Raw genomic sequence first — 16,116 nt, 5'->3', positions numbered from 1 at the left:
TTCCGGTCGCGCACATGCTCTAAAGTTTGCCGAAATTTGGAAAAATGTATATTTTTACGATAATTTTCTAACTTGCTTAACTTGTCAATATTTAAATGTAATAGCTCTAGTCGACTCTTACTCGAACCAATAATGATTTAGAGAAAAGAATGGTTCAAATCGGTTGAGGTCTTCTGCTCGCGCAACAGCTGTCAAAAGTAGAACACATTCTCGCGCTCGTCGTAACTCGCCCACCTACCACTCTCGCCACCACGCCGTGCCATTGTTGCGTCAGTCTGCACTTATCCCTCGTGTTTGATGTGTGTTTCATTTGCTCTTCCAATTACTATTGTGGCATTTGCATCTACTGCATTTCGATGTTCGTTTTGTGTTATTACATTTTTGTGTAACTTTGTGACTTAATGGTCGTATATTATGGTTGTACCTCAGAAACTCATCACAAGACAGGTATTAATTGCCCTATGTTTGCTGCACCTAAAGACTTTTCATCAAACAAGCTTCCTACTAGTGAGGACGTGTTTCGGTGTTGTTCACAGGAGAGATACCACTTGGCGCTTAAAGTTAATAATAAGAGCGTCAGTTTTCACACGTTGCCTGTACAGTCGCTAACAAAATAAGTGGTTTGTATCAGAAAGCATCCATCCCAACAGTTACAGATAAGATAATTCTGCAACTTATAAAAGTGTTGCATGATAAATATTACGGCATTCAAAAATCATATACTCGGGATAAGAATAAAGATTCGTTTAAGTAGAAAATTGACAAGTTTAAGCAAAAATGCTCATTGCTTTTTAACGTAGCGGTTTGCAAATGCCCCACTGTTATTAATTGCATTTGTAATAGAACCCCTGATTTATTTGAAAGCGATATAACTATCAACTGTGTGCAAAATCAAACAAAATACCTGCTATTGAGCTAATATTTGTTTACTTATTACGAGCACACGGAATAGGAAAAATTGGAGGGTTGGACGTGTCTGAAACAAACGTATTAAATCATTGAAAAGGAGATCGTGTGACAGCCATTTAACTCTGTATGATGAATCTGAATCTCATCTGAAACCCTTGTGCTCATATTCAAATGTAAACATGGTTGAAACTGATGATGAAGACCAATATCTTGGTCGCTATCGCTACCTTTACTAGAAGGATAACAACCTTCACTTTAGCTTGTTTGATGAAAAGTCTTTAGGTGCAGCAAATATAGGGCAATCAAATACTTGTCTTATGATGAGTTTCTGAGGTACAGCCATAATATACCACCGTTAAGTCACGAAGTTTCACAAAAATGTCATAACACAAAACAAACATCAAAATACAGTAGATGCAAAAGCCACAATAGTAACTGGAAGAGCGAATGAAACACACATCAAACACGAGGGATAAGTGCAGACTGACACAACAATGGCACGGCGTGGTGGCAAGAGTGGTAGGTGGGCAGTAACGTCAGAGTCTTTGACCCGAGCGAGTTACGACGAGCGCGAGAATTTGTTAGATTTTTTACGGCTGTTGCGCGAGCGGAAGACCTTAATCGATTTGAACCATTCTTTTTTCTAAATCATTATTGGTTCGAGTAAGAGTCGACTAGAGCTATTACATTTAAATATTGACAAGTTAAGCAAGTTAGAAAATTATCGTAAGATTATACATTTTTCCAAATTTCGGCAAACTTTAGAGCACGTGCGTGACCGGAAGAAATGAACCTATTTTGTTTCTTTTTTTACCCCGTTTTATTCTTCCCAATTTGCAACTTTTCCGCGGTATTACGACTTGGAAATAAGAATTCGAGTTTTTTCGGCCCACCCTACTGTACGGTCACCACAAGTTTAAACACAAACTGCTGTGAACTGAATTGAGCTATTAGCCAGGAAATCTGTAAACTCGGAAATAAGTAACTGCCGACGATGATAGAATCATTACTAAAATGGCCCTCTTCATTACAATAACTTTTGATGCTGCTGATGTGCATTAGAGTCTTTGGGTCATTTTTGGTTGAGACAGTAGAAATTCCTTGATAACCAATAAGTGTACTCTTTAATATCTGGAATAAGTATTCTGTGATCTGAAATAAGGCACCAACATAGCATTTGAATGAAAAGAGTGCATAGGGTGGGGGTGATAACCTCAGAGGTATCTACAAAATAATGAGCCAGTATTTTAAAAAGCCAACCGCTAAACTTGGAGGCTTAATTTTAAAAAATTATAATAAATTAAACGAGTGCTTTGTACTTGGCATTTAACATATGTCTCAACACGGCCTGATAAGTTGAAAGTGTATTTCAAGTACAATACAGCCATGAAAATTACATATATTCACTTCAATTAGCCCACAACATGTGACAAGCACGCACTCTACAGTACTATATATACTAACATGGCCCAATCATTTGAAAGTGCATTTAGAAAAGAAAAGAAACCCACATCATGAACTTCTCTTCATTAGAACAATATTTCAAGCTCAGACCAAGCTTTATGTGTACCAAGCTATTGTTATACCATCTCTTACATATGGGCGTGAAACACAGAATACCTACCGAAGGCACATATGATGCCTGGCAAAATATCACCAGCACTGCCTGGGAAGGATCCTGAGAGTGAAATGGCAAGATCGGTGCACTAACATTAAAGTTCCAGAGAAGCAAACGCCACTAGTATTGAAGCCATAATCATCAAGCACCAACTCCATTGTTCGTATGCCTGAATTCTGTCTGCCAAAATTAATTCTGTAATCCCCACTAAAGACAACACGGAGGATCACAGAAGCGGTACAAAGATACACTAAAGATCTACATGAAGAAATGTCCCATTAAAATCTACAGCTGGGAAGCTACTGCACTTGATCGCCTAGTATGGCACCATAATGTGTTGGAAGGAACTCAGCGCTTTGAGCAACAATGTTGAAAATAGAAACTGACAAGCGCAATGCTAGGAGACAATGGGATAAATGCTACACAAGCAGCCCCCACCAGACCAAATACATGTCATCAATGTGGTAGAATCTGCGGCTCCAAGATCAGCCTCTACAGCCATCTAAGAACCCACAAAAACTTAGTTTTAAAAATGACAATCATACTCGTCAGCGAGTGATAGTCCATCATCATCATTTCTATGTATAAGAACTCTGTTGCCTAGAATTCCTCACCAAACTGCTTTTGATGTAATGATACACCAAAGATACATACACAAACATGAAGGAAAGTATCAATGAAATAAAATTTGAAAGCAATAATGTTATGGCACCAGAATTTGTTGACATGATTATTTTAACTAAAAGATATCAATTGCTGGCATTAAAACATATCTCAAGCCTAAAAGAGAGATGGTGTACTGCGGTGTATTTTTAAAGCAATGTAGGCCTATGTTGCCTTGCATAGAATGCGTTATCTTTCAAAGCAAAATAAAGCAAGGAAATGCATGAAGGACAATGGAAGTGGGGATGGTAGAGGCTGCCACTATCTGCCTGGCTGCCTATGCCCCCAGAATGAGTCTTGTAATAATTTCTTGTGTAGGCTATGTAAACCTCTGTGCTGTGTGTCTTTTTAAAAGTCAGTGTTATTTTAAATATTCCTCCTTCTTGATGAGGAATCAATTCCACATCTTTCCAGGTTAACAGAGCATGCCTTTAATGCCACCCTAAGGTGGTTGTTCTTGTTGTTCTTGTTAATAATAATAATAATAATAATAATAATAATAATAATAATAATAATAATAATAATAATAATAATAATAAATATTCTGCCATAGCCAGTCCCAAGCCCGGTTGAGAAAGGAGAAGCTTGAAACACGGTCAACAGTCTCAAAGGTGGATGAGGAATTTCAATTCTCAACGGCAGAGAGAGCGGAGGAACCTAGTGGAATAAACTACAAGAAACAATCATTTCGGGCTAACAATCTGATCTTATTTTGGAATTTATTTCCTACCCTTACATAACACAATTTCATATGCAGAATGAAAATGTCGCTAAATGAGAGCACTATCCCAGGTGGAAATTTCAAAGAGAAATCAACCATTGCAGTACGCAACGCATCGGGAACTAGGATTCTGGGGAGTCCCATCATCTGCGTACAAGATTGAGTTAAAATGCCTTCCAAATTGAAATTCACGGAGAAATACTTCATTGGAACCATAAACGTCAACTCACTCAGAGTTGGTAGACAGAAAGAATTGGAAAAGCTCCTGGACGACCAACAAATCCAGATTTTGGCTGTACAAGAAACTAGATTCCTAGATGACCACAACATGGATACACACGGTTACAGAGTATTCAAGGGAAAGTCGGCAAAGACATGTGTATCTCCAAATCCTAACCTAGGAGAATTCCAATTAGACCATGGAGCAATAACCAGGACAAATATTAGGGAGGTGATGAATGTTAAAGTGATTAGAAATGGTAAATTCAACTCTGATCACTATCTCTTCAAAGTTAAAATAAGTTTTCTTCCACGAAGAAAAAGGGAAGATCTGCCCAAAATAAAAAATACAACACCAACCGAATGAACATCAAAGAAGATTTTATAAATAACTTCAGAGAAGAAATCTGCTCTTCTAGAACAAAGACCTGGCAAGATCTCTGTCAAGAGATCAATGAAGCCGCTAAGAAAACACTCAGCCTAGCAAACAGGAAACTTACAATATGGTGGAATGAAGAATGTGAGAGAGCACTCGAAAAGAGATCTGACTTGTGGTAAAAATGGAAATGTTCAAGGAATACAGAACACTTTGAAAAATTCAGAAAACAAAGGAAAGAAACATCAGCGATATTCCGCAGGACCAACTGATCATCTGAGTATGCAAAGTTACAAAACCTCCAGGACAATTAAATACGAATAACACCAGAGATTTCTTCCAAACCTTTAAGGAAGAGCTCAAAGGATACCAACTTCTAAGTATAAGATTCAAAAACAAACGAGGCAAAATTGGACTGAACAATCAAGAAAATGGCAATATATTAGCCAGATACTTTGAGAAACTCCTCAACTGCCCACCTCCAACAAACAAACTAGAATTTCTGGCTCCTCCTATGTACCCGGAATATGGGAGACAGAAAAGCTACCAGACGAATGGAAAACAGCGTTGATCCAACCCACTCCATAAGAAAGGGAACAAACAAAATGTTAACAACTACAGAGGAGCGTCACTACACCCAGTCACTTACAAAATCCTCTCCAAGATACTTCGGAACAGAACTGAATGAATTCTAAAAAAACAACTTGGCGAATACCAGGATAGGTTCCGGAAAGGCCACTCCTGAGCTGAGCAAATCCACAGAGTGCTGAATGGCAAAAATATAGTGGTTTCTTTCATTGACTTCAAAAAAAAGCCTTTGACTTCATGGACTAAGAGAACCTAGATAAGATCATCAGAGAATTTGGGGTCAAAACTAAACTGCATACATTTTCAGAGAAACCTTAACAGGCACAACTTCTAAAGTGAAATTCATGGGAGAACTATCTCAGTCATTTGCAATTAAGACAGGTGTGCGACAGGGTGATGGATCATCACCACTATTATTCAACTGTGTCCTGGAGAAGATTGTGAGAATTTGGAATTCCGAACTTGTAAATCAAGGGATAAACCCGATCTGCTTAGGAAGAAAATCGGGAGGTATCAAAGTCAACTGCTTGGCTTTCGCTGATGATTTTGTGATACTTTCAGAAAACCTAGAGGAAGCGGCCATATAGATCAACCTCCTAGAAAAGACCAATATAAATGGTCCGTTATTGGACATTACAAATTTTCCAGCAAACTCATTCCTGGTTGCCAGCGTTACGCTCCAGTGTGCTAAGTTGGGTTCATTAGTTGGTAAATCGCACACCCACCAAGGTGCATGGCTAGTGCATACCGTGGGGGCCACTGTGTAGGCTGCTTGGAGCCATCAGCAGTGCCAATGCACTGGAGACTTTGTCTCATTACCAAAAATTGATGCCTGCCTGGCCATCAGATGATATAGATCGCTAGCAGGACAGGACTTAGGATCTGAAAAGAGAAGACCAAGTTCATGATAACCGACAAACATGGACTACAATTCCTTGAAACAGAGATTGGATGGATTTAGAGGGTTGAACAGTTCAAATACCTTGGTGAAATCATACAAAAGAACGGACTAGAAAAAGCTGCTGTAGACAATCGTATCTCAAAAATGGAGAGAGCTTATAGACTGACCAAAAACATCTACAACAAGAAGTGAACCTCATGGAATGCCAAAGGCATTACAACATTGCAGTAAAAACAGAATGTCTGTACGCCAGCAAATGCCTCTCAATGAATTTCAAATTGGAGAAGCAGATCATAGAAAAAAGAATAACACAGAAAATCCTGGGCCCAATCGAGACTGAAACCGGCTGGAAACTTCGGAACAACAATGAAGTCCACAAAAATGTGGAGAACTTTTCAGAGAACATGAAAAAGAGAAGATTATCATTTCTCAGACATTTGTACAGAATGGACAAAACCAGACTACCTGCGGAACAAAAAGACAGTGATGGCATGGATTAAAGAAGTTCGTAAAGATCTAGAGAAGTCCAACATCCAGGAAGTTCAGATGTTAACACAGGAAAACATTTCAGACCATGATTCAAAATTTGGAAGTGTTTAAAGTCGCAAGAACTGCAGAAACAGGAAGAGCCTGGACGGAAGAACAGAAAAAAACAGCATAACGCCCATATGAAGGAGTACTCAGAGATGCCAACTTTCAAGAAAGGCAATTCAACCAAAGACTGGCATATAAACAGTGTATGATTCTTACCAGCTAAAGCAACAGGTGATCTGCAGTACATATCTGAGTGGAAGTTGAAGGATCATATCTTTTGTCGAGTACTGTAGTTGCTCCCTTAGCAGCTAGCAGTTCCTGTTTCATAAAGGTACACTTGTGACATGCTTTTTCTTTTGATATCATGTGCATCCTCTGCACTAACAGGACACTTAACAGTTCGATATTCATATTAGCACGGAATTCAGTCTTGTTCTTCCTCACCAAACTAAAAACTCTTTCCACTGGAGCATTACTATGGGATACTAGAAGAATAGCCATCATTAGCTCACTCAGTGAAGGATACTTCCTTATACCTGAAGCATCAGTATGTTGTATGTTGGGTATTCAGCCCGAAGGCTGGTTTGAGCCTCCACACCTCCATCAAAAGCTATCATAGATAGCCCACGCATCACTGAAGAAACATACCAGGGAAATGAGCAGCGAGATAGTTTTCCGTTGTTTTCCTCACCGAGCCAGAACTTGCAATTGCATATCAGTCTGCCAAGCCCACTGAAATGCATGCACCAAATGACCCCATGAGCGATATTTTCACACCAATCATAACAGGGACAGGCTGTATAAGGAATGGTATTACTAACATCGCTCATACCTCGGTCACTTTCATACTGTCAAACCCAAGGATGAGACTGAGATAGGTCAATGAATGTAACAAATTGCTCTAGCCCATATCAGAAAACATAGTGCACTATAAACACTACATCACGCCAGCAAGGGCATATGAAACATCAGTGATTTTTGATATTTCGAACCAAAGCCTGTCGGCCCTTTCATCCTTGTCAAAAAGGAATCCATCAAACTGGAAATGACTAAACTTGGTTTCCAAAGAATCAATTTCTTCTAATGATAGAATTTTAGAAAACCGGTTAATCATAAATTCTAGTGATAAAAAACTCTTGGATTTCCTCTGGAAAACATCAGCAACTTCAGCATGCTCGACAAACGTATCCCTAATTGGCCATTTGCTAACAATGTACTTGCATGTTTTCGTACAGAACAGTCTCACATCGGAATAAAAGTTTTTCAATGTAGTTTCATCTACAGAAACTGCCCTTATGTAAGCCCTTGTGTTTACCCCAATGACCAACTCACTTAACTTTTCTGTAACTTAGCAAAACTAAATTTCACATCAAGCAAATTAGTATCGGACTCTGGAACATAGGATGCTCCCACAAAGCGAACAATAAGGTCACTGAAAAGTTGAATGAAGTTTATGAATAAGTGGTGTCTCTTGTTGGAGGAATAGATTTAAGGAGTTGAAAAGTGGAAGAACAGAGCTAAGAAACAAAAGGTACAGCTTAGTACATGGATTTTCAAATTGTTCCTTAATTTTCACAAATTTTGAGTAGACCTTGTCAGAATCTGATTCACAGAAGACCATTTTTGAAGGGTTCCACTGTTCTAAGACCCTTGATACACACTGTAGAAGAGATAACCACCTGGTAGAAACATATTTCAAACATTTGTGAGGCTTTTCATCAAAGACTTCTTGACATACCTTTAATGCATTTTGCCTCTTTGAACTCTTCAGCAAATAGTAAAACATCAATTAAAAACTGTTAAATATTAACATTTGCAAGAGCACTACACCCCTTTAGAACAGCTAAGTGCACAAGATGACAAGTACAGCCTTGCACACGAATATTAGGATTTTCTTCACAAATAAAGGAGCTCACACCTTTGGAAACACCATTCATAGTACTTGCATTATCACATGCAAATCCTACGCAGTTATCGCACGGAATCCCCCTCTTTTTAGTTAATCATCCAAAATATTGAATATTCTTTTGCCTGTGCTGTCATTGGATTCCCTAATTGTAAGAATTATTGTTGAAATTTGCGTAGATTCCCCATCAAAAAGCGTCCCAACTAATGGGTAGAGCTTTTTGTTATTCATATCGTTACTGCCATCTGTTGCCAGGGCAAAGGGCTGGGACTTCATTAACTCTGTTACCTTTCCCTCAACTGTAGAAGCCAAAGTTTTACCTAGCGCTCCCGTTTTTGTTCTCACACAACCGTACTTCGAAGCTATTTTTGAATCGGGAAACATTTTCTTGAACAAACGTCCCGCATGGTCACTGCAGGCTAAAGGCAAGTTGTGTTCAACAAGAAAAGTCGTAAACAACAACGCCGCGTTTGTTACTGAGCTTTCATCTTCCGAGGATTTAGCAAAAATGGTTAAATTCTTGTTTGTGTCCCTCAGCTTAACTGTATCCATATGAATTTTGCTAGCCAGATGTTTGCGACAGTAGTCTTGCCCACCATGCATGACTGAAAAATTGCGGCTACACACACTACATAACACGTGCGAAGGAGATTTTGAGGAACGGAGTAAACAGGGCCATTCTTTCGATTAACCCTCCCTAAATTTTTGAACTATTTTTGGTTTCTTACTAGTGTCACCAGTCACAGTAATGTCACTACATGTAATTTTCTACACAAGAAATCACTTCAATGTTTATTTCAAACTGTTCACATTTCGTAACACGCGATTATCATATATCCTAGAAGAGCAATATACATAAATAGCAATAAATACTTCAAGTCACGCACACAGTATTCACAATGAAACAGAGTTTGTCATCACCGCCACCACTTAGCCGCCAAAACAAAGACAAAAACACTCAAATACTTGCATGGAAGTCTGATCATGTGACGAACAAAGACAACTCAGGAAGATATACTACTTCACAGGTGGCCGTTTTTCCGATACTGGAAGCACAAACTGTGTTCGGCGCGTGAAAACTCGAAATATTCTTAAACGAGGGACAGGAAAGGGCAAGGTATAAAATATTACCGAGAAATCTGAAAAGAATATTCTGAATATTCAAGCTGAAATGGCATTCCTTGTGTATCTTTTTGAACACTCATACACTTACATCCAAAAATCAACAAAAAAAATCGTAATTTGTGGTCATTTGTAAAGGCATAATTATGATGAGTAACTCATAATTATTATGACTGAATCGTAATAGTTGGCATCTCTTGAGTACTGGAGAAAGAGGAAACTTCAGACAAAGAAAAATGATATTGTAGCGTGATCCTCAGTGGTCAATTTGAAAATAATAATAATAATAATAATAATAATAATAATAATAATAATAATAATAATAATAATAATAATAATAATAATAATAATAATAATGATGATGATGATGATGATAATGATAATAATAATAATGTTACCGCTGGATTTACATCACACTAACTACTTTTTAAAGAGGCTGATGTGTCACAATTCTGTCCCTTAGGAATTCTTGTATATGCTAGTAAATCTACCATCATGAGGCTGGCTTATTCAAACACCTTCAAATACTAGTGGACTCAGCCATGATCGAACCCACCCCTTGGGCTTAGAAGGCCAGCACTCTACCATCTCAGTTATTCAGCTTGACTAAACCTTAATAATGGTGCAATTTTACATTCTTACTGAACTTATGAACTACAATTATCCCAGGAACGTCACTTACTGGAGTTTTAAGCCGACATGGTACTTGAGATAAATGTTTCAGCTTACTACCTGCTTCCACTTTGGATGGTGAGATGAAATGAGACAAACTTCCAACATAATAAGCAGACTTCTCAAATCTTGATGGAGATGCACTAGCTTTAATCCACAGGTTGTGTTCCTGGTCAAAATAAAAACAGTCTACTTAAATAGGGAAAGCTTAGTTACTTCATTTCTTTTCTTTACACACAACAAATTTTACTAAAAATACCAATTCACAATTAACATCTATTAAGCACAATATCACAGCATAACTTCAAATCTTCCAGTCACAAAGGAACTTCAATCAACTGCACCCAGTAATACAATTAATTGTTTGCTAGATCAGCTCATGAACTGCAGGAAATGATTAAAGAATTGAAATTCTAGAGCAAATATATAAGGCCTGACAATGAACAACACATAAACCAGACTAATGACCAATGCACAGGAAATCCCATTACGAGTACACAACACAGTATGTCTCTGAAAGGGTATAATGGATGCAATTGGTCAAATTCCAACAGAATTCAGAAAAGGAGGTAAAGAGAAGAATAACATCTGCTTGGAAGGCATTCTGGGGTCTCAAGTTCATCTTAATAGACAAAACAATAAACCGGTGACTCAGATTTGAAGCCCGGGAATTTGCATATTCCCAGTTCTACTTTGTAACAGCCAAACATGACAGACAGATAGACAGATACTGCTATTATTTGTAGGAAAGTGCGCCCCCTCAATCTTACATTTAACCACTGTACAAGTTAGCAGCATTCACTCAAGTGCTCACGACAAGCCACCTTAACCTCTACCCAGCGTCAATCATTTATAAGCCTCAAAGTAATTATTCACAAGTTGTGTGAACCGTTTATGAGCGTCATCTAAGTTCATGTGTTTATTAGAGATTGCGTCAACTGCTTATAAGTGTTAGAAGTTTATAGATACTTCAGACATCTATTGGCCTTATTTTGCAACAAAGTACTACATTTTATTTCCATGGAATATCATATTCCATGTAGAATTCACGTGGCTGTGCATACGTTTTCCATGTGGTCAACAGTCGAATTAATATGGCTTCCACCTGGAATACCCCACCTCCTCGAGTGTAAAGTAATTTAGCAGTGATATTGAGCGACTGTAAAGACGACAGTGACAATTATTCTTCCGAATCGAGTGATGAACTCCACGATGACAGGCACAAATGTGAAGAAATTTAAGACATTCAGACTGATTGCGTCACGTGTGGAGGGCCGCGCAACAGATTCGATTTTACCACTAATAGTGGGATTCACGGTAACGTTGGGAATAATCCTAAACCATCAACAATTTTTTAACATTCTGTTAGTGATGAAAAATTAACTGAAGTAATAAAATTTAAGATGGTTCATGGTGTGGGTTACTGTGGTCACGTCCTAGATCACGAACCATGGGCAACGGCTGAGTGGCCTAGTAAGTGGTCCTGAGAGTCGGGATACCAGTTGCTATGGAATGGGAGTGGGAATCTCGGACATATTCTGAGTCCTGGCCCTCCTTGTGCTCCGGCGGCTACGACTATACAATTCACCGGTGGTCCATAAACCATTAGAGGAGAGATCCTCACTTGGACTATGTGCAAGTAGGGTAGCATCCTGCTTCATGAATTTACCGAGCTCAGAAAATTTTAAGCAAGACTCGGAGCTATGGGAGTAACGGAGTCCCACTCCCATTTGACAGGCGAGGGACTCCTTGGATACAACTTGGCGAATGAAATGGAATTCAATGGGTAGCTATCAATATTAATGGGACTTATGGAAGAAAGAAAGTAGAACTGGCTGAGTCTGCAAAGAGGATGCATCTGGATGTGCTAGGCGTAAGTGATATTCGGGTAAGGGAGATAACGAGGAAGAGATAGGAGATTATAAAGTGTACTTGACGGGTGTTAGAAAGGGAAGGGCAGAATCTGGGGTAGGGCTCTTTTTCAGGAATACCAATGCACGCAACATAGTTGTCAGTTGGAGGAATTAGGACTAGAATTGTCTCGGTGTATTCACCATGTGAGAGTGCAGATGAGGATGAAGTTGACAAGTTTTATGAAGCATTGAGTGACATCGTGGTCAGGGTCAACAGCAAGGATAGAATAGTGCTAATGGGCGATTTCAATGCGAGAGTTGCGAATAGAACTGAAGCATACGAAAGGGTGATTGGTAAATGTGGGGAAGATATGGAAGCTAATGGGAATGGGAAGCATTTGCTGGACTTCTGTGCTAGTATGCGTTTAGCAGTTACGAATACATTCTTCAAACATAAGGCTATTCACCGCTACACATGGGAGGCTAGGGGTACTAGATCCATAATAGACTATATCTTAACCGACTTCGAATTCACGAAATCTGTCAGGAACGTATGAGTTTTCCGGGGATTTTTCGATGATACAGACCACTATCTGATCTGTAGTGAACTAAGTATATCTAGGCCTAGGGTAGAGAAAGTGAAATCTGTCTGCAAACGAATAAGGGTAGAAAATCTCCAGGACAAGGAAATTAGACAGAAGTACATGGATATGATTAGTGAGAAGTTTCGAACAGTAGACACTAAGCAGGTTCAGGATACAGAAAGTGAATGGGTGGCATACAGGGATGCTGTAGTAGAAACAGCAAGGGAATGCCTAGGAACAACTGTGTGTAAAGATGGGAAAAGGCGAACATCTTGGTGGAATGATGAAGTGAGAGCAGCCTGTAAACGTAAAAAGGAGGCTCATCAGAAATGGCTCCAAACAAGGGCCGAAGCAGACAGGAATTTGTACGTAAATGAAAGAAATAGAGCAAAACAGATAGTTGTTGAATCCAAAAAGTCGTGGGATGATTTTGGTAATAACCTGGAAAGGCTAGGTCAAGCAGCAGGGAAACCTTTCTGGACAGTAATAAAGAATCCTAGGAAGGGAGGGAAATGAACAGTGTTTTGAGTAATTCAAGCGAACTCATAATAGATCGCAGGGAATCACTGGAGAGGTGGAGGGAATATTTTGAACATCTTCTCAATGTAAAAGGAAATCCTCTTGGTGGTGTTGAGAACAGCCAAGCTCATGAGGAGGAAAATGATGTTGGTGAAATTACACTTGAGGAAGTGGAAAGGATGGTAAATAAACACCACTGGCATAAAGCAGCAGAAATAGATGAAATTAGACCTGAAATGGTGAAGTAAAGTGGGAAGGCAGGGATGAAATAGCTTTGTAGAGTAGTAAGATTAGCATGGAGTGTTGGTAAGGTACCTTCAGATTGGACAAAAGCAATAATTGCACCTACCTATAAGCAAGGGAACAGGAAGGATTGCAACAACTATCGAGGTATCTCATTGATTAGTATACCAGGCAAAGTATTCACTGGCATCTTGGAAGTTTGGGTGCAATCAGTGGTTGAGAGGAAGTTGGATGAAAACCCGTGTGGTTTCAGACCACAGAGAGGCTGTCAGGATCAGATTTTCAGTATGCGCCAGATAATTGAAAAGTGCTACGAGAGGAATAGGCAGTTGTGTTTATGTTTTGTAGATCTAGAGAAAGCATATGACAGAGTACCGAGGGAAAAGATGTTCACTATACTGGGGGACTATGGCATTAAAGGTAGATTATTAAAACCAATCAAATGCACTTATGTTGACAATTGGGCTTCGGTAAGAATTGATGGTAGAATGAGTTCTTGGTTCAGGGTACTTACAGGGGTTAGACAAGCCTGTAATCTTTCACTTTTGCTGTTCGTAGTTTACATGGATCATCTGCTGACAGCTATAAAGTGGCAGGGAGGGATTCAGTTAGGTGGAAATTTAGTAAACAGTCTGGCCTATGCTGACGACTTGGTCATAATGGCAGATTGTGCCGAAAGCCTGCTGTCTAATATCTTGGAACTTGAAAGTAGGTGCAATGAGTATGGTATGAAAATTAGCCTCTCGAAGACTAAATTGATGTCAGTAGGTAAGAAATTCAACAGAATTGAATGTCAGATTGGTGATACAAAGCTAGAACAGGTCGATATTTTCAAGTATTTAGGTTGTGTATTCTCCCAGGATGGTAATATATTAAGTGAGACTGAATCAAGGTGTCGTAAAGTTAATGCAGTAAGCTCGCAGTTGCGATCAACAGTATTCTGTAAGAAGGAAGTCAGCTCCCAGACGAAACTATTGTTACTTCGGTCTGTTGTCAGACCAACTTTGCTTTACGGGAGTGAAAGCTGGGTGGATTCAGGATATCTTATTCATAAGTTAGAAGTAACAGACATGAAAGTAGCAAGAATGATTGCTGGTACAAACAGGTGGGAACAATGGCAGGAGGGTACTCGGAATGAGGAGATAAAGGCTAATTTAGGAATGAACTCGATGGATGAAGCTGTACGCATAAACCGGCTTTGGTGTTGGGGTTGTGTGAGGCGAATGGAGGACAGGTTACCTAGGAGAATAATGGACTCTGCTATGGAGGGTAAGAGAAGTAGAGGTAGAATAAGGCGACGATGGTTGGACTCGGTTTCTAACGATTTAAAGATAAGAGTTATAGAACTAAATGAGGCCACAACACTAGTTGTAAATCGAGGATTGTGGCGATGTTTAGTAAATTCACAGAGGCTTGCAGACTGAATGCTGAAAGGCATAACAGTCTATAATTAGAGTTCGTGGTTTATAGCCTTTAAAAATCAGACATTTAGCATTTTGTTTTTCAAATTAAGCGTTTTGTAGCATCTATACTTCTGAAATTTAGCGTTTTTATAGCAAATTTGTTAAAAGTAGGCATAATTTGCAAAATTACACACAACAGTTGGGAGTAAAACATACTGTTTAATCACAAATTGCTCGTCATGCAATTGTGAATACACTTTGGGAAATAAGACAAACATCAACATAAAATTACAAGAAATATTAACACACACACACACACACACACATGAATATGCATATTTACAAATTTACAAACAATTTCAAAGTGAAAAATACTATTCTATACATATTCATCTATCACAGTACAGCAGACCTACAAAGAAGAGGAATTTCAATGATGATTGAAGTACAACATGCCAATTGTTTGAATGCTGTCCTCCATTCAAGTCCGCCTATCAGTTACAATCATGTTGTACTTGCTAAAAAACCGCTCTACATCAACACTGTTCGTAGGGGCCCAAATGCACTGCAGTGCTGCGAAGGCAAAGGAAGGAAACTTTAACTTAAGTGCCATCAACATTTGAAGAGTGTAGGTGGTTTTTTCCATTCTAATGTTCTGCAGCATCTGTTGGTGATATGCCTCGCAGCCCTCAACAAACTGATCAACAGTGACACTTCTAAAAAATGGCAACTTATGCTTGAAAGACACAAGTGATTTGGTTTCCAGAGCACGGTTTTGCCCTGCAACTGCAGGATTAAATAAATTGTACACTTCTTTGAAAAACACATTAGTATCACTGACGCCCATGTGCTTCGAGAGCTTAGTTATGCATATAAGCATACACAGCTTGAACTGCACCTTAATTTCCTTCTGAAACTCTCCAGCAGGTTACTTGTTTCCAGCGGAAACCATCCGTCAGCACATCTCTTCAATTCTGCACAAATAGTGGTAAGATCATCCCACAGCTTGTGAGCATACGGGTAAGATGATCCCTCCAGTACTGTGAGGGCTGCATTAATTTTTACAGATATCTGTGATACAAACTTTATCTGAACTTTCAGCAATGGAAGCATATCCTGGTCTGTAAACATATCCGACACTGAATGGCCACTGCTATTTACGGAATTCTCATCAAGAGAGCTAAAGAACTCTACCAGAGGTGTGAAGTACTTGTCAAGATACTGGACTGAGCGAAACCAAGAGTTCCATCGGGTGATGACAGGAGCTGGGAACAACAGTGCATTC

At 39.1% G+C, this 16,116-nt stretch overlaps 1 protein-coding gene across 4 annotated transcripts in view; it reads right to left on the bottom strand.

Moving 5' to 3' along the window:
- mus312 (mutagen-sensitive 312) overlaps positions 1-16,116 on the bottom strand; it is a 171,181-nt gene that overhangs the window by 90,699 nt on the left and 64,366 nt on the right. For 3 of the 4 annotated variants that reach the window (XM_067153887.2, XM_067153886.2, XM_067153888.2), the window contains one exon: positions 10,240-10,398. The exons of the other annotated variant lie outside the window; for it this stretch is intronic. In XM_067153887.2, the coding sequence (XP_067009988.2) occupies positions 10,240-10,398 (159 nt within the window). The remainder of the gene's footprint in view (positions 1-10,239; positions 10,399-16,116) is intronic. 4 annotated transcript variants of the gene reach the window in all.

Source organism: Anabrus simplex, chromosome 9, assembly GCF_040414725.1.
Source record: "Anabrus simplex isolate iqAnaSimp1 chromosome 9, ASM4041472v1, whole genome shotgun sequence".
Lineage (NCBI taxonomy): Eukaryota > Metazoa > Arthropoda > Insecta > Orthoptera > Tettigoniidae > Anabrus > Anabrus simplex.
Note: the sequence above shows the minus strand (reverse complement) of the source record. Positions and strands in the feature narration are given on the sequence as shown.